This window comes from Myotis nattereri (assembly GCF_964212035.1).
Source record: "Myotis nattereri genome assembly, chromosome: 20".
Lineage (NCBI taxonomy): Eukaryota > Metazoa > Chordata > Mammalia > Chiroptera > Vespertilionidae > Myotis > Myotis nattereri.
Window position 1 is genome coordinate 5,388,742 of NC_138096.1, and position 18,586 is coordinate 5,407,327.

The following is an 18,586-nucleotide window of genomic DNA, read 5'->3' on the forward strand; positions in this document are numbered from 1 at the left end:
AATTGTGCAACGGCAGAACTACGTTTTAATTAATTTAAATTTTAAAACGCACAACTGCTGTTTGATCCAATTATTGGAAATAATTCAAGAATGTTTGGAACAACCTGGTTATGTAAATCTCCTTTTTCGACTGTCAAGATGATCAAATCTAAAAACAGATCAAGAATTCCCGCCGAAACCGGTTTGGCTCAGTGGATAGAGCGTCGGCCTGCGGACTAAAGGGTCCCGGGTTCGATTCCGGTCAAGGGCATGTACCTTGGTTTCGGGCACATCCCCAGTAGGAGATGTGCAGGAGGCAGCTGATTGATGTTTCTCTCTCATCAGTGTTTCTAACTCTCTATCTCTCTCCCTTCCTCTCTGTAAAAAATCAATAAAATATATTTTTTTTAAAAAAAGAATTCCCAATAAAAATGTGGTGTCCAATTGGAGATATGCTGTCAAATATTCACTGGATTTCAAGGATTTGGTACCAAAAAAAAAAAAAAGTAAGATGTCTCATTAATAATTTTTATATTGATTACATGTTTAAGTGGCACTATTTGGCTCTGTTTGGGTTAATAAAAATGGTATTAAAATTAATTTTACCTGTTTTCTCTTCTACTTTCTTACAAATGGCCACGGGGAGCCCTGGTGGGATGCTCACTTGGGGGGAGCGTCCTCCTGATTCGCCAAGGTTTTGGTTCAATCTGTGGTCAGGGCACATGCGGAAAGAAACCAGTGAATGGATGGGTGGAACAACAAATCGATGCTTCTCTCTCTCTCCTTCCTCTCTCTCCAATCAATCAATCAAAATTTTAAAATGGCAACTGAGAAATTTAAAATTCTGCATGTGCTTTCATGTTAAATTTCTTGTGGAGCCCTAGCCGGCCTGGCTCAGTGGATAGAGCATCGGCCTGCGGACTGAAAGGTCCCAGGTTCGATTCCGGTCAAGGGCATGTACCCTGATTGCGGGCACATCCCCAGTGGGAGGTGTGCAAGAGGCAGCTGATCTCATCGATGTTTCTAACTCTCTATCTCCCTTCCTCTCTGTAAAATATCAATAAAATATATATAAAAAAAATTGCATGCAGATAGCGCCAATCTAGAGAGGGAGTGTAGGTAGGTTCAGCTCACCCTTGCACACCAGACCCCGCTCCATCGGCCCCTGTCAGGCAACAGATTGGCCAGTTAGGGCCCATCAGCTGTGCTGGGGGAGGGAGTGGGCCTCAGGGTGTGCTTGGAGCTGCCCCTTCAGAGGGGACTGTGGGCTGGACAGTTTCACTTGCAGGAGCCTGTGGGGGTGAGAGGAACCATCCTAGACGTCTGTTCGCAGGTGATAGCTGTGGGAGGGGTCTGCGAGCCTTTATGGATGCAGTGGTGTTTGAGATGGGCCTGGAGGCTGGGTAGGATTCCAGGGAGCAGAGATGGGGCAGAACATTCCAGGACGAGTAGAGGAAGTTACACAGATGTTCGGGGGCAGGGGGGAGTCTGGTGTGGCTGGCGAGGGACTTGGGGAGGGCGGGCAGGGGAGCGAAAGGAAGTGAGGCAGCGTTGGGTGGAGGCCAGACTGACAAGGGACTGTTTTGTATAGGAGGGGAGGCACCTGGCCAGGAGCCCTCCCCTTCCCCTGCTGCCTTTGTCATCCATCCTTCCATGTCCAGGCGGGGCCCACCTGCTCTCCACCCTGGCCCTCGCCAGGCTGAAAAGAACTGTGGCTCCCGAGGTCAATGCTCAAGGTCACGGGGAACTGGAGTCCCCACACTTGGCTCCCTGACCCCAAGCCCTGAAACCGTGTTTTTTTTCCAGCCAGCTCAGCCACGCTGGGGCACTGGAAAGCCTTCTTAGAAGTGTCTTTCTGGGGTTGTGAGCAAGTGTTTGTGTCAGTGTCTGAGCATCGTGACACGCCAAGGGTGACACGGTGACGTAGCCAGGTCTCAAGGCTCGTGACCTCCAGAGCGTGAGGAGGGAAGTGGACAAGCGTGGGGTTTGGCTGCCTAGAAGGCTCTTGGGCCGAAGCTGGTTTGGCTCAGTGGATAGAGCGTCGGCCTGCGGACTGAAGGGTCCCGGGTTCGATTCCGGTCAAGGGCATGTACCTGGGTTGCGGGCACATCCCCAGTAGGAGATGTGCAGGAGGCAGCTGATCGATGTTTCTCTCTCATCGATGTTTCTAACTCTCTATCTCTCTCCCTTCCTCTCTGTAAAAAATCAATAAAATATATTAAAAAAAAAAAAAGAAGGCTCTTAGGAATGAAACTGCTTTTCTAGGAGGTGCCATCACCTCCTTTCTCCGTGTTCCTGTGTCTTGCACGGACTCCAGCTGCAGGTCACTCACCTCTGGGTTTGCATGCGTGGTGGTGGGGTGGGTGGTGGCGTGGGTGGCGGGGTGGGTGGAGGTGGGCGGGCCCAGGTTGAGCTTCCTGAAGTCCTGTCAGTCAGCTCTCCGCACACAGGAGCCCTCCCCGCTGTCTCCGGCAGGCCTCTGCCCAGATGAGCTGACTGAATAGTTTCTAGAAGCACTGCTTGCTCTAGCTGTTCTCCAGGAAGTAAAAAAAGACAGTGTTGCCTCTCCCAGGAGCCCAGGAAGAGCCACTTTATGGATTTAGAACCCGGGCCACGGGCAGATTTCAGAAGAGCCACCAATCACTGCCTGGCTGCCTCCTGCACAACCCCGACTGGGGATCGAGCTTGCTACCCGGGCATGGGCCCTGACCGGGAATCGAGCTGTGACCTCCTGGTTCATAGGTTGACGCTCAACCATTGAGCCACACCAGCCAGGCACTTCATACATTTATTTTTCCTTCCCCCCGCCCCCCCTCTGGATTTTAAAAAGATACATGGAACGCCTCACGGGTTTGCGTGTCATCCTTGCACAGGGGCCATGCTCATCTTCCCTGTATCGTTCCAATGCGAGCACCGCTTCTTAAAGATGGAAATTCACTCCACCACGATTGAAGTCAAGGGCTGTCTTTCGATCCTGCCTCTGTCCCTGAGGGCTGTGTGATCGGTGCCTGCCGTTTCATTGCCGCAAGCTCAGTGCCGGGATTGCTTCGGCAGGGAAACCGATACCCATTCCTCAGGGCCGCCCTGACGACAGGAGACTGTGGGCTTCGCATGGCGCTTGGCACACGGAGGAGAAGATATTCATTCAAAAACATCTGTTCACCCCAAACACGAAGCCAAATAATCTCCTCTAAACTGTCAATCGTTTTCAACATGAAGTCCCAGCGTCCCAGGAAATTTGGAGCTAAGCGGTTGTTACTTTCCTCTTTCTGTTTGGCTGCAAAAAGCTTTATTGTTGCATTTGCTCCAAGGCATGGGGCCGGGGCTCGGCAGTGATTAGAAGGCTGCCTAGTGGTTGCAGAGAGCGGCTCAGGCAGAAGGGAGACACCCAGGGGGGTGCACAGGGACCCCTCAAAGGCCTCTGGGCTCCAAGGTGCGCTTGAGGTTGAGCCTTTGGAAGAGATACTGGCCTGGCCCGGCCTGGGGGCGGCAGCAGGAGGGGAGTCAGGTGTGGCCCATCTTCCTGATGAGCTTCACCTCCTCGCCCAGGAAGTGGTTCTCCCGGAAGTCGGCCTGCAGACCCTCGGGGCCTGGGTCAGGCTCTTCCCAGGGCCCTGGCGGCTCCCATGGCGGCCGGCGTGCTGCCCCATTCGCTGTGGGAAGGCCCTGCAGGGCCTGGAGGAGGGCACGGCCGTCCCCTGGTTTTCCTCTTCAAGAGACGCTGGGTGCCCGCAACTCCTCCTCTGGGGACTCGGGGAAGGAGTGGCCCTCGCCCGCCAGAGCCCCGCGTGGAGGTGGAAGCAGACACCCAGAGAGAGGTAGGTGCGGGCGCCCGCGGACGCAGGGGTACGCGTGGTTGATGGGGCCTCCACCTGGCTGGGCGAAGTGAGGAATTTGGGAGCTCATGGTTGCTCGGCAATAAGGAGATGAGCTCAAAAAATGGTGTTGGCTGGTCTGGAAAGGTGTTGGCTGGTCTGGAATGGTGTTGGCTGGTCTGGAATGGTGTTGGCTGGTCTGGAAAGGTGTTGGCTGGTCTGGAAAGGTGTTGGCTGGTCTGGAAAGGTGTTGGCTGGTCTGGAATGGTCTTGGCTGGTCTGGAATGGTGTTGGCTGGTCTCGAAGGGTGTTGGCTGGTCTGGAATGGTGTTGGCTGGTCTGGGATGGTCTTGGCTGGTCTCGAAGGGTGTTGGCTGGTCTGGAATGGTACTGAAGGTGGTGACAGGAAAGAGGTTGGAGGTGGTCTGAGGCTGGAAGAGGGGGCGTCTCTAGGTGTGTTCTGTCCAAACACGGCTGAAGCAAGAGACAGAGGAGGGGACTGCCAAGGGCTGAAAGAGGTTGTTCTTTATTTCCCAAGTGGGAGAGCTGGTAGGCTTTGGGAGTGACAGCCCCCTCACCCCCACCCCTGCCAGTGGAAGGGAGGGGGGCTCTGGGGAGGCCCCAGGTAGAGCCCAGCTGAAATCTCCAAGTGTGGATGGAGGTGCTGTCCTCTCTGGGTGCGCCCCCCTCAGCTGAGGACTGTGCCCCGGATTTGCTCCTGGACTCAGTGCCCGCTCAGTGCTGTGAGGCGGGGGAGCGCTCGGATTTATGACGGGGTTCGGTGAAAACTGGGGAGGCCTGGGGTGGTGCAGAGGCCTGGGTGTCTGTCCTGGGATCCTCCCCAGCCTGCTCCCCCCTCAATGGGAGAAGCTGAGAAAGGCCTTGAAGTGCCTTTAGGAGACAGCCCCCCACCCAGGGCTACTGTCAGCCATGTGAACACCCTTTCCTCTGTGTGTCCCCAAGACCCGGCTCCTCCAGCTCTGAGGACCCCCCTATCCCCCGGGCAGCCCTTCAGGTCTTTTTGTGACCTCTTCATGGATCCCTTTGGAACTACCCCGCAGGCAGGACTGGTTCTTAAGTAAAATCGGACCCTCTAGTCGTGACCCGGGCCCTCCAGCCCCTTCCCTCAGCGCTGGCCCCCCTCTCCTGAGTGTCCCCCCAGGGGTCCTAGGGGCTGCGGGGTCATCCCTCCTCCCATCCTATAACCTGGAGGACTGGTGGCGGCGAGGGGCGCAGTGACTGTCCCCCGGAGGCCTGGGCTTCCTGACCCGCACAACCAGGTCCGGGTGGTTTAAAGCTGATGCCCACCCGCTCGGGGCACAAGGGAAGGGGCTGCGGAAGGCAGATTGCGGGCGTCGCCGAGCGGGAACGGCTGCGCCCCGAGAGCGCGGCCAGCATGGCGCAGTGGTTACCGCGCACGGGTCTCGGTTCGTAAACATGACATCTGCACCCTCCTCCTCGGGAGGCGCGGCGGCGGAGCACCCGCCAGCTTTGTTTTCACGGGGCACGTGGGGTCCCGCCACCGGATGCGCGGCGGCGTCAGGTTCAGCTTCGGCTCGCGCGTCCCCGGCGGCCACGTGCGGGGCGGAGGCCCGGAGCTGGGGCCCTGCGGGCCGGCGTCCCCCACCCAGGAAAGGACCCCAAACCCTGCGGGCCCGGAGATGCGGGGACAGCGCGCAGGGGCCCTGCCCGCCGCAAGGCTGCGGTCTCGGGAACAAGCCGCACCGTGGGGCCGGGCGGGGACGGCGGGGGCGCTGGCCGGGGGCGCGTCGGGAAGCCGGGAAATGTGGCCAGATCGCGAGGTGGTAAACTCCCCCCTCCCCCCCGTCCCCCCACCTCGCAGCAGCTTGGGGAGCGGGGGGGGGGGGGGCGGCGGAGTCCGAGGGGCGTGGTCTGAGTGGGGTGCCGCGTCCGCCAGCGGGGACCCTGGTGGTGGCGCAGGGCCGCGCCGCCTGAGGCTGGCGGGGAGGGAAGGGATGGGCTCCGGAATCTAAGATCGAGGATGTGGGTGCGAGGGAGGGGGGGTGGGGGAGACCCTGAACGTTCAGTTCTCGAGGCCTGAGAGCCCCCCTCCCCCGCTGGGCCGCTCCCGGGGACGGTTGGCAGGGGCGGCCTTTCGCACCCCCAGGTCCCGGGACCCGCAGTGCCTCTCGGGGGTCGGGCCGGGCCGGGCTCAGCTGGCAGCCACCAGTCATGAGGCTTCCGCTGCCCGTTTCCTTCTGTGAAATGTTTGCAGACTGTTGTGCACTTGGATTTCGCTGGCTGCTTCCTCGCGATTCTATCCAGGTGAAACGTTGGGGTCGTGTCGTGCCCCCCCGTGTTTTACATTAGGAGGCTCACAGCCTGTCTCCTTATTGACGATGTGAAATGTGATCATTTTAAGTCAAAGCCCCAGTCGCTCTCGAATCCCCTCGTCACACTCGTTCTCTATTGTCACCAAAACTGTTATCAAGATCACCAATCACCTCCGCGTGGCCAAATCTAACGGTCAGTGCCCATACCTCGTTTTCAAATGCAGAGGGGTTTTCTTGTGATGTCTACATGCTGTCCATTCTCAATTTCGTCTTTTTCCATCAGTTGTTACTACTGTCAAGGCTCTTAACTTCTGGCAACCCCCGCCCCAAAATAAACTAATTTATCTCACATTTAGAGCACGGGAATTAAAAGAGCAAGGCCCTGGATACAGCCTATCCGGGCACATCTTCCATCTCAATTTACTGTGATCTTGGCAAGTTTCTCACCTATAAAACGGGGTATATGATGGTACCCACCTTATAGGGTTAAGAATTAAATTTCAGTCCAAGCACCTTTATACCTTTACATTCTCGACATCCAGCAGCCCTAAATTTGCATATATGAATTTCCTGTTTGTAGGCTGTCCAGAATTGGGTATTGTTCAAGTGCTCACCCAATTCTATTAGCAAAGTGAGATTCTCCCAATTTGCTTAAAAGAACCCAACTTGCCCTAGCTGGTTTGGCTCAGTGGATAGAGCGTCAGCCTGCGGACTGAAGGGTCCCAGGTTCGATTCCGGCCAAGGGCACATACCTGGGTTGCGGGCTTGATCCCCAGGAGGGGGCATGCAAGAGGCAAACAATCAATGATTGATTCTCATCATTGATGTTTCTATCTCTCTCTCCCCCTCTCCCTTCCTAAAATCAATATATTAAAAAAAAACACAAAAAAAAAACATTAAGAGAATGTTCCCAAATTCCTTCCTGAATGTCCTTCCAGCTACAGTAATTCCCCTGGTTTCTCCAAGACCTAACCTAACATTATCTTGCCTTGGCCCCGGCTGGGGAAACTCAGTTGGTTAGGGCATCAGCCCATACACCGGGCGCACACAAGCTGTAACCAATGAATGCATAAATAAGTGGAACAAATTTGATGTTTCTCTTCCCTAAAACCAAGTAAAAACTATCTTGCCACATAATTTCATAGGGTTTTTTCATTTGCATAAAGTTACTTTAGTATTCAAATGCCATTTACCTTCTTGAAGACGCTAAAAACTAACCATAACCAAGTGTGTAAATTTAGCTAGTTCCCACTCAGCACTTTGGACCCAACACAAATTCACTGAACTTGTCCTGAGCTGGAAGGAGTGGCTCGCCTCACAGGTCAGATGTTAACAGACCATGGTATATTGAGACAAGCTCAGGACACTGACCCAACATGTTGATACAGTGCCATGTTCACCTGCTCTGCCAGTGTTTTGGTCTCATTTTGTAACAGATGACTCATTGGATGATACCTAGACAGTGAGTACCTAGGACTATTTGTAAGGAACTGGTCTACAAGCTTTCAGCAGGTAATTTCCTTATCCTATTGGAGACACCCACTTCCCTGTTTTCATGAATCGGACTCCTGTGTCCCTTTGCACTGCAGAGAACTTAACAGGGGACATCCCACTCAACTTTTAGTTTACATTGCAATGAGTAAACTAGACCAGTGGTTCTCAACCTTCCTAAGGCCGCAACCCTTTCATACAGTTCCCCATATTGTGGTGACCCCCAACCATCAAATTATTTTCGTTGCTACTTCGTAACTGTAATTTTGCTAGTTATTAATTGTAATGTAAATATCTGATATGCAGGATGTATTGTTACAAATTGAACATAATTCAAGCATAGTGATTAATCACAAAAACACTATGTAATTATATGTGAAAGGGTTGTTCCACCCCCAAGGGGTCACGACCCACAGGTTGAGAACCACTGAACTAGAAGCTCTTGCCAATACTTCACTAGTGCCTGTCTGCGGAAGCAGATGCAAAGGTCACATATTAAGATCCCTAAATGGTAGGCTCTAAGAAAATACAAATTAAGGAATTTTGTAACAACCAACAATATAAAAATTAAGTTATAGCTAAAAGTTTACAACCAGTAAGAACATAAGCTCAGTGTTACACTTTGACATGGGCCTGTTCTTAGTTCACTGATGTCTAATATTTCACTTTACTTCCAGGAGCTTAAATGACTCGAACGGTTAGCCCTGGCTGGTGTGGCTCATGCACTGAAAGGCTGCCAGTCAGGGGACATCCCTGGGTTGGGATCAACTGCCCACTGGCAGGGTATGCAGGAAGCAGCCAATAGATTCTCTCTTCCTTCCTCTATAAAAATCAATACAAATTAAAAACACACTCAAGTGTTACAACTAATGGTCACCATTAGGGAGGTGTTATAGGTCTTAAAAGGTTCGTTACCATCATTCCATGGCTAAAACGTCCTAAGAATTAATTATTGGTGCTTAATAACTTCAGGGTTAATACACAGCATCTTAAAATTTTTGGACTGGACTTACTATGTTTATAAATGTACTTTTCACTACTTACAAGACTTCCACTATTTCCATGTAATATTGTTAGCTAACTAGGTTTGAAAGTTACTAGGTTTAGAATACATCATATCCAAAGAGTTAAGATCTGGTTTTGGCAAAAAGATTCCCTATACAAGGATTATACTTTCCCTCTCAACATTTGTTTCAGATATAAGGTAACAAAACACTTGATACTAAAATTATTTTGAATATGAACATTTCAAGTGAATTATAAGGGTAAGGTTGATAATAAAGACCAAAAGCAAGTATAGTTTAATGTATTTTAATAGCAAACTTACAGGAACAGCACAGAAGACAGACAACATTAAAAACATGTACTGGCATGTAGGACAACTAAGTTAGAAAAGTATAGTGAATGGATGGAATCTACTGTGTGATAAAAATGCTACAAACACCATTTAGTTGCCATCAATAAGAAATTTACTTGTTTTAAAAAAATCCAAATGCTGGCATTGTCCAGAAAAATTTAACAGGTTTATTTATATTGTTATAAAGTTGAACTGCTGAAACTTGTTCACTGAAACATTTGACTTGCATTAATGCTTTATGTCCCCGCATTTATATTAAAAAAATTCACACACAAATGAAAATGGAAAAACTGCCAAATACCTGATTTGTCCCCTATTTTCAACTTGCAATCATATACTTAGGTACCTTTTGACCCCATGGGAAAAAAAAAAAAAAAAACCTAACGTTCAGAACTACCAATAACAGGAAGAAGAGAAAAATTTTTAAAAGAATGAAATGTTTCCATCATAGTGGATTCTTAAGCACGTTCTCCACGTATGCGGCGTGCTAGCTGGATGTCTTTTGGCATAATTGTTACACGTTTGGCATGGATAGCACACAGGTTGGTGTCTTCAAACAGGCCAACCAGATAGGCCTCACTTGCCTCCTACAACAGGAATAAAAAAAATATATATTAATGGTATTCCCAACTGTTAAAAAAAGTTACAATGATGGGGTTACTGAACCCTTTAAAAACGTACTTCAGAAACGTTAACCATTTTACCAGATGCTTACATTTAAAAACCTAGGGGATAAAGCTAAAAGGCAGCTTATAAGTGGAATCTCATAACCAATCCAAATACTCCTTCCCCGCTCAGTGTCTCACTCTGAATCCCACTCACACTCCCAGATAGGTCTGACTTTGCCTGGCCCAATAATGCAGTACAGCCGACAAATGGTGTTCATCTTATGGTCCTCCCTAGCCTACCCTCCTCTTACACCTCAGATTGCATCACAAGAGACTGCAGGTTCCAGAACACACACGCTGCCCTATTTTGCCTAGCAGATGTGCACCCCGCCCCTATCAAGCACACCTCCCTCTATATACCATAGCATACAGTGGCACTAATACTGGTCCATTAGGCTTTCCTATCACACTGGAAGAGTCTTTGAAGGCATCTTCTTACCCCGACTATCACTGCTAGTTGTGGGAATCGCTCACTGACACTTGGCACACACAGAGGGAAAGGGGAGCCTACTGTAACTCAACTCGAAATGTCAGTGCATCTTACAGCTGTCTGAAAAGGTGGCTCAGTGGATAGAGCGTCGGTCTGCAGACTGAAGGGTTCCGGGTTTGATTCCAGGCAAGGGCACATGCCCAGGTGGTAGGCTTAATCCCCAGTAGGGGATGTACAGGAGGCAGCAGATCAATGATTCTCTCTCCTCACTGATGTTTCTATTTCTCTCTCCCTCTCCCTTCCTCTCTGAAATCAATAAAAACATATTTAAAACAACACAAACCCAGAAATACTTGAGCAGTTCAAGCCCCATATTACACAATACATAAGACACACAGATGGGAAGTCAGGTTTGCCTTTTACAAACATTGTGACTATGCAATAAAACCACAGATTCTGCTTTTAAAAGCATTAACACAGCAACACTAATTCAAATGGTTCATATTATTTCATCTTATGAAAAATATTTCTTCACCCTTATACCCTTCATCTAATCTCTCCTATAAAAACTTGTTTCACCCGAATTTCCCTATCCCTACCTGTCGTTCTGCAGCATTTGTTACCATAAGCCGGGTCTTACTGGCCTACTCCGTAAGGCGACCTTAAGGCCGTCACAGGAAGGAGAAGGCACGCACTCCTCTTGCCCTGGCTTCCAGGTGCAGGTAACCTTGAAGCGCCTCCATCCTTGGCACCCATGAGTAGTACACCAGCCAACTTTTAAGGCCTTCAGTTACTTAACAGAGATTTCATTTTATACTCCTAATGCCTTGCTCTTAAGTAGATGTTTAATAAATATTTGCTGCTTGCGTTTTATATTTAACCCTAACAAATTTGCATCTTTACTATACAATGGGTCCCTCATATCAAACTCATTCCAAAGAATATACTAACAGCAAAATTCTTTAATATTCAGGGATTCATTCTTGAGATATTCTAGAAATGGTTAAAAAAGTTTGGAAAATACAGCATACTGTAGCCTACTCTTGGGAGATTTGAAGTTTGATGTTGTTTTACACACCTTATCTCAGCATTATGCATATCTAGAATGCTTTTGCAAGAAAAAAGAAAAGAAAAAGCAGCAGTATGAGCTGATATATGGCCAACAGGTCCTGTGACTCGGAGACCATTTACTAACACTCCCCTGTACTACTCAGATGCGCCATATGGCAGCCAGGGCTCAGTCCTGTCTTAGAACCTGGTTATCAGTTTTATAGGATTGGGTCTGGTCAACTCTAGAAGATTCAATATTCACAGGCGATTCGACTATAACCCATATATTTCCAATTCTATAAACAATGTCCCAGTCTCCTAAACATTAAGACTGTGATAAGAATGAGACTACCATGTTAATTTGTAGCCCAATGAACGCAATTTTGAGATAATAGCAAAAAATACCTTACAACTTGAAGGAAACAATGTCTGACTCTTCCACCATTCAACAAACCTTTGTCCGTTTTTAACATAAAAATACCTTAGTTCAAACTCTCAGATATTAAAGGCGAAGGCTAAGTTTTAATTAAGTTAGTCAATTCAGATCTAGACTAACTTTTCTACCACCCTTACTAAACTACCCCCCCACCCTCATTTAGTTGTATTAGAAAAGCTGTAAATTGTTATAATTCTGAAGCCAAAAACAAAGAAACCTTTGTAATTCATTGCTTCCTTTTATTACTCTACTTTTATTAGCCAATTCCCCATCTCTGTATCTTTAAGAGAACTGAAGTGCATATATAAAAAAAGAAAACACAAAACAAAAAACTTATCTGAAGTGCATATATAAAATGAGAAAACAAAAAACTTGTAATAAAGATTACTCTTTCCAATAAAAATAAGAATGATCTAATACTAGAATATTATGGGCAGCAGAGGTGAACATTTGCTCAAAACCAATACAACTATACTTAACAGCAACCATAAAAGTTTACACATGAATTTTAAAAAGACAATAGTCTTTTTATCCAGATTGTTTAGTACTTTCAATTTACAAGGCTGTATACTGACATTTAAGCTCAGTAACAATGGAAGTTTACACATGGAATTTAAAGACAATAGTCACTCACTCGACTGTTTAGCAATCTCAAATTAAAAGGCTCTGTATCACTGACAAACTCAAAATGCTGGATTTTCAAGTATAATTTATATTCTCAAAAAGCATAGTCCTGTTAACTCCAACTAGAAAACAAAATTAGCAGCTTTGAACCGATGCTAAGATTCTTAGTAATATTTCTGTCATTTCTGTGTTAAGATAGTGGGGAAATTGTGATTTGCAATGGCAATAATAAATGAAACAGGACCTGAAGATGATCTGTGATGAAACCAGAAAATAAAGTTTTAAGTAACAACACTGGAAGGTTTTAGTAGTTTGAAATTTCAATTCATTGACAATTTAATGGCTGCCTACACCTGGAATTCACCAAATGAGCCTGGAATTCACCAATCAAATGAAGTTCAGACTAACCATAGAAACAGCTCAACCAATTACATTTCAGTATAGAATCCACCTATCAAATCCTTCTCACTTATAAAGCAAAAGCTTGGCACAGCAACAGCAGCCTTGAAAATCACCCAAAGGAGGGCATGTGGGGTCCAGGCCCTTCCCAAGAGCCTGTAACTCAAATCTGTGGTAGGGCCCAGCAAGCTGCATTTTTAACCACCTCCAACCCCATGCTCTAATGGAGGAGGTGGCTTTATGGGGTTCCGAGACACACCGATCTAAAGAATACCAAACACACAATAGAAAACAGGGTTACTTCAGCGACGTTAACTATTCCCATGTACCTGATCAAATTATCTCACGTGTGGGCATTTCAAGTTTAATCTCAGCATAAACCACAAATATTTCAAATACATAACCACCCCTAAAATAGCATTTCTCAAAGTTCTGACACCTTGGACCCAAGATTAAATTTCACATGCTTCCCATTTAAGGTGAAATCCCTAATCCCCTTCAGCAAAGGACAAGTCTTCCCATCCTGGTTCCTTGACAAGCCGGCGTCTTTAAGCGCTCCGTTTCTCCCCACTGCCAACCCTACACCGCCGCAGTCCTGCTGCTTAGCGCCAGCCGAGCCAGCATGCTCTCCACCTGCACCTGCCTCTTCAGTACCAGCAAGACATTTATTCTAACATCCCTTTTCCATCAGCACCTTGAAACTACCTACCAGCACAGACCACGTCTTCCTGTCCGACAGCATCCGTAAGCCAAACCCAGCGGTGCCTTCCCCCTTAAACGTTGCTTTTAGCGCCATGTTAAATATTTTTAATGGTATAATGGAAGGCACACCAGGCTTTGGAGTCAAATGGGTTCAAATTACATTTTGTGTGTATGACCTAGAGCAACTTAACCTTTCTGACACCTCAGCAATGAAAAAAGGCTTGTGATGATTTAATAATCGTTTGTTCGTGGTACCCAGCAGCCCCAGCTCTTGGAGCCTTTCCTGCCGCCCTTTTACCTGCAAAGCACCAATGGCCGCGCTCTGGAAGCGCAGGTCTGTTTTGAAGTCCTGAGCAATTTCTCGCACCAGACGCTGGAAGGGAAGCTTGCGAATGAGCAGCTCAGTGGACTTCTGATAACGTCTAATTTCACGAAGTGCCACGGTACCGGGCCTTAAGGGAAAAAAATATTTTTTAACTTAAAGAAATGGTTACCAAATACATAAAAAACATAAAATAGTAAGTAGCCTTAAAGAAATGCAGTCTTTCCCCCTTTCCAAAAAAAACAAACCACCCAATTTTCTTCAACTTCTGTATTAAATTTCACTTATCAATTTTATAACCCGAATATTCAAAAGTCTGTTAAGAGTAACAGAATATCTTTAAAGCAAAAAGCATATTAGAATCCTGGCACAGGGAGTTCATCAAAACACCAGGTATTCTATTCATCTGTAACATACACGTCACTAACTGTTACAATGACAGCTCAGGAGGGTAGTAGGGCCACTAATAAAGAAGCCAAAATTGTCCAGACTCTTCAGATGCTTCTCCATCTGGCAGCTCTCCTTCCCACCTGCACCCTCTGCTCCTCTATCAGACCCATAAGCGTCATTCCCTAAGACCCTGCCTGTGGCATCTGACTTTGATTTCCAAGAATACCTTCACTTTGCCACTGTCCCTCCCCTATAATTCCTGATAGTGCAGCTATCTATGGGAGGTGTTTTGTGGTTTTTTTTTTGAAAATAAGTAGATCTCATAAGAAACCACCTCAGTTCTGACTTATTCCTTCCACTGCATGAGCTTTTATTTTTTGCAGAGGCTACCTCAGTACAGGCACCTTCTGCCCTCTAATGGCAGATGCCTTTAACAGCACTGCTCAGGGTAGCTCAAAACCAAAGGCCTTAATAGGAGAAATAAGCAAATTCAAGTAAATGAGGGATGAGAAACCGACTAAACAAGGACGCTGATCTTGATTAAATTATTATTTTTGCCAAAAGCAAGGTATTCTAAAAATGTATCTTTAATTACCATCTTACTATTTTAAAAATATGTATTACTAACAGCTAAATAAGTCGTTAGCCCATTTAACTTTATTAGTGATGTAATAGGTCTCCTTTGGGTTATGGGCACGATTGTGGCTTAAAAATTAAACACGGTCCCAATAAACCCAACGCTGAATTTTGTGTAAATTTTCAAGTATTAGCAAATACTCAAAAAAAAAAAAAAAGAAAAAGAAAAAAAACGGTTTCTCTAAAGCAAAAGTTTGATTATACCTCTTTTTATTAGATTATGTGGATACTGCGCTTCGGGGCTGTCCTATTTCTTTTTTCTTTTTTGACGCGGCCAAATGATGTGTGTAGCTGTGCCTCCCCCTCTGCCTCCCGCCCGGCCACGCTGCCCGGTCCCCCTTCTCCCGTACCGGTAGCGATGCGGCTTCTTCACCCCTCCGGTGGAGGGCGCACTCTTCCGGGCGGCTTTGGTCGCCAGCTGCTTCCGAGGCGCTTTGCCCCCGGTCGACTTGCGGGCGGTCTGCTTGGTACGAGCCATGGCGCAGGGACCTCGTCACTTACCTGCCGGCGCCGGGAAACCCAGTCACCACATGCCCCAAACACGCCAGCTCCCCGGCCATGACCCCCCGCGCCCCCCCCACACCAGGGGAAAAAAAAAAAATCTGGAAACATGCTCAGCGTTAAAAAAAAAAAAAAAAATGTCGGTAATGTTATATAATTCGAAAAGGTGCAGGATGACACGTTCACCCACCCCAACACGACTGACTTCCCCAAACAAACGGCGGGGAACGACACCCCCGCGACCATCACCCGCCCTCTCCAAAAACGCCCGAACCCGAGCGACAGACAAAAAAGACCCCTAACGGGCCCTGGCTTCCGATTCCTTTAATTACAGCAGGAATTAGAAATGCCTGGAAACACACTCGATCCACAAACCAGAGGAAGGCCGGGTCAGATTACAGCAAAAAAAAAAAAAAAAAAAAAAGGGAGGCTTTAAGCACCCCCCTCCCTCGCGCCGCGACCCCCCCTCCCGCCCCCCGGCGTCTGGCAGTTGATAAATCGCTGTAAATATCGGAGCGCGTTCCCGCTTCAGCATCTCTAGTTAAAATGGAAAAAAAACGGAAAAAAACACAAAAAACGGGAGAGGAACAGCAGCAGCCGCCGCCAGCGAGCCTTCTGCAAAGCACCGTCCCCGAGTCCAACCAAGGCTTCGCGATGAAAAGAAAAAAAAAAAAAAGGCAAAAAAAAATAAAGAAAGCGCCCGCACCCCGGCCGCAGGGAACGCGCCGGCGCCCGGCCCACCCCGCGCCCCGCGTAAACTTTTGGTCTCGCCCCCGCCGGCCCCGGCTCGGGGGGTCCCCGGCCCTCCGCGCGCGCCCCGCGCCCCCGCACAACAAACGCGGCCGCGGACACCACCAGGAGATGGGAAACAATCGCAAAAAAAAAAAAAAAAAAAAAAAAACACGCCTCCAGCTCCCTTCCTCGGAGACAAAAAAAAAACAAAAACAAAACACACAAAAAAACACCCCAACGCTCGAAAATACCCCCGAGCCCCTGCCACGTGCCGCCCTCCAAAAATGCAAAAGTTTTTTTTTTGTGTTTTTGCATTTCAGATGCATCAAGTTTCCGCTTCTCCAAAAAAAAAAAAAAAAAGAGGTAAAAAAAAAAATAAAAAGGTCCCTCTTCAAAAGAATTTTCCCCCTTTTCTGAAATGGGGAAGAGAGAAACAGAGAGGTGAAAAAAATAAAAAAAAATTAAAAAAAAAAAAAAAAAACATGGTCGGTGACCAGAGAGGAGAGAGACAAGATGGTGAAGCTTAGCAACAACTGCGGGGAGGCAGCGAGGCAGCGAGTCCCCCCCCGGCGGCCCGGCGGCGGCGGTTCCCACCCTCTTCCCGCTCGGAAACGGGGCGCCGCGGCCCGGGGCCGGTCGCCGAGGGGCCCGCGCGGGGCCTGGGGACGGTCCGGGGTCCCGGGGAGGGCCGGCGGGCGGGATTTCACCGAAGAAAGGGGAGCCCGGGGCGCGGGGAGGCGGCGGAGGGAAGGCTCGGCGCCGCGGCGGTGGCGGCTGTTGGGGCCGCGGCGGCGAGCGACGGGGGAGCCGAGGGAACTCGCTCCTCGCCTCCATTTCTGGGCCAAAAAGTTTGCGGGCCGAACCGGAGCGGCTAGGGGGGTGGGGGTCCCTTCCCCGCGCCGCCGGGTCCCGGCCCGGGGGGGGCTGACGGCCGGCGGGGCTCGGTCCCGGGGCCGCGGGGCCGCCGGGGCAACTTACCCCCCTTCTCCTTCGGCTGGAGCTCGGCGAGCTGGAGGCGGCGCAGGCGTTGGAGAGCGACGGCGGCGGCGGCGAACACAATTGAAAGATGGCTGACACCGAGGTGATCCCCCCCCGACACACGGCGCCCCGCCCCCCGCGCCGCGCGCCAGCCAATCACACACAATGGAGGGAAGGCTCGGCCCCGCCCCTCGCCCCCGCTCGCGCCCCGCCCCCGCCCTGCCCCCCGCGCGCCCGTTCGCCGGCGCGCGCTCGCCCCTCCCCCCGCCCCGCCCCGCCCCCCGCCCGCGCGCCGGCGCCGTCGCTCCCTCCCCCGCGGCCGCCGCGCTGTGTGTACAAACACAAAAGCCGTGCGGAGGGGCGCCGGCTCCCGCCGCGATGGCCGCCGCGCCCCCGCGCCTTCCCCCGCGCCCCGGGCCCCGCACTCGCCCCGGGCTCCGTGCGCGCACGTCATCGAGATCGCGAAGCCCCGGTCTGGGGCGCCGAGAGGGAGGGAGAGAGGGAGGAAGGGGGAGGGGGGGGGCCGGAGGAGGCTCGGCGGGTGAACGCCCGGTCTGCGGGCGTCTGGGGCCACGGCGGGAGGAGGCGGGGCGCCCCCGCTCCCGCGCGGGCCCCGGCGCGCGCCCCCGAGGATCCGGGACGGCGTGGGGAGCGGGTGGAGGACGCGGCCGCCGGGTCGTCGCGCCCCGGGTGGGGGCAGCTTGCAATCGGGGGTCTGCGGTCCCGCGCCCACGTTCGGGCCGGGCTGCTCGGGCGGCTGGCGGGGCGCACGGCCCTCTCTGCCGGCTGTCGCTCCGGGCCAGGTGCGGCCGGTCCGCCCGCGGACAACTTTACCCGCTCAGACACTGGGCCCCGGGCCGAAGCGGGCCACCCCCCACCCCACACCCCACCCCGGGCACGGCCAGCCCCTCGCAGGTGGCGTCTCCCAGGCCAAAGGAGTCGGGCTCGCCGTCTTGCCCGGCCGGCGCCTGATGCAAGATGGCTGTGGTCCGTCAGCCTCTGCAACAATGTGGCCCGCTCCCTGCACCGGGGCCTGCCGGCCCGTCCCGCAGCCGGTCTTCCCGGCCGGTTGGGCCCTCGCCCCGGGTCAGTCGTGCTGGGTGGCGATGCCCCATCGGGGTAGAATACGATGTCAGCGTCTTCTGCATAGTTTAGAGGCGGCGGGAAGCAAGAACGTGTGTTTTAGGGATTGCTACATGTTACATGTTCCAGTTCTCAGTAGCACGGGGAACAGACTTTGCACAGCTCAGGTCATCCCCGACGGGCATCAGTTCATGGGCCTGGAAGATGGGGACCCTCCGCAGATGGTGTTGATGACTGTGTGCGAAGGCTTTCAGTACAAGTGTCATGCAGACAACCCATAGGAGAGCGAAGGAGATGCATTTCAGGGATGAAGGGCGCCGTTTGTCATCTGGAGATCTTAGAAAGCATCCGAGTCGTCCACGTTATCCTGACACGGACATACGGAAATGAGGGAGGGGATAGATCTGTGCAAGGTTACTCAAGTGAGAAACAGTCCCAGGAGAAACAAGCAAACAATCAAAAAGAAAAAAAAAAAATCCAGGCCTCCTGTTTCATTATTATTGCATGAAAGTTAAGTGTCCCTGGTCGCTGTGCGGAGCGCACGCAGTCGGCTAGCTTATCCGGACAGCTGCCAGCTACGCGTTGCCATAATTCAGACCAAGAAGTATTTTTTTGGTTTTGCTCTTTTTTTTGTTTGTTTGTCCCCTCCAGAAAACCAAAATATTTGTTGGCTTTATCCAGAAAGGCTGTTCGACATCA

General features: G+C 50.3%; 1 protein-coding gene across 1 annotated transcript; it reads right to left on the minus strand.

Annotated features, from left to right (window-relative positions):
- Positions 1-9,089: 9,089 nt before the first annotated feature.
- H3-3A (H3.3 histone A) lies at positions 9,090-16,935 on the minus strand. The gene is made up of 4 exons (XM_081114474.1): positions 16,805-16,935; positions 14,944-15,094; positions 13,544-13,697; positions 9,090-9,523 (listed from the first exon to the last, which is right to left on the minus strand). Exons 2-4 carry the CDS (start codon positions 15,069-15,071, stop codon positions 9,395-9,397), a joined length of 411 nt encoding a protein of 136 aa, XP_080970600.1. The 5' UTR covers positions 15,072-15,094; positions 16,805-16,935; the 3' UTR covers positions 9,090-9,394.
- Positions 16,936-18,586: the final 1,651 nt, after the last annotated feature.

Bases quoted from the DNA above. Each gene is read 5' to 3' on its own strand.
- H3-3A (XM_081114474.1), bottom strand. From the start codon at position 15,071: ATGGCTCGTACCAAGCAGACCGCCCGCAAGTCGACCGGGGGCAAAGCG. The intron at 13,698-14,943 runs GTACGGGAGAAG...TTTTCCCTTAAG, and splicing joins AAGAAGCCGCATCGCTACCG to GCCCGGTACCGTGGCACTTC. The intron at 9,524-13,543 runs GTAAAAGGGCGG...TTCCTGTTGTAG, and splicing joins CGGCCATTGGTGCTTTGCAG to GAGGCAAGTGAGGCCTATCT.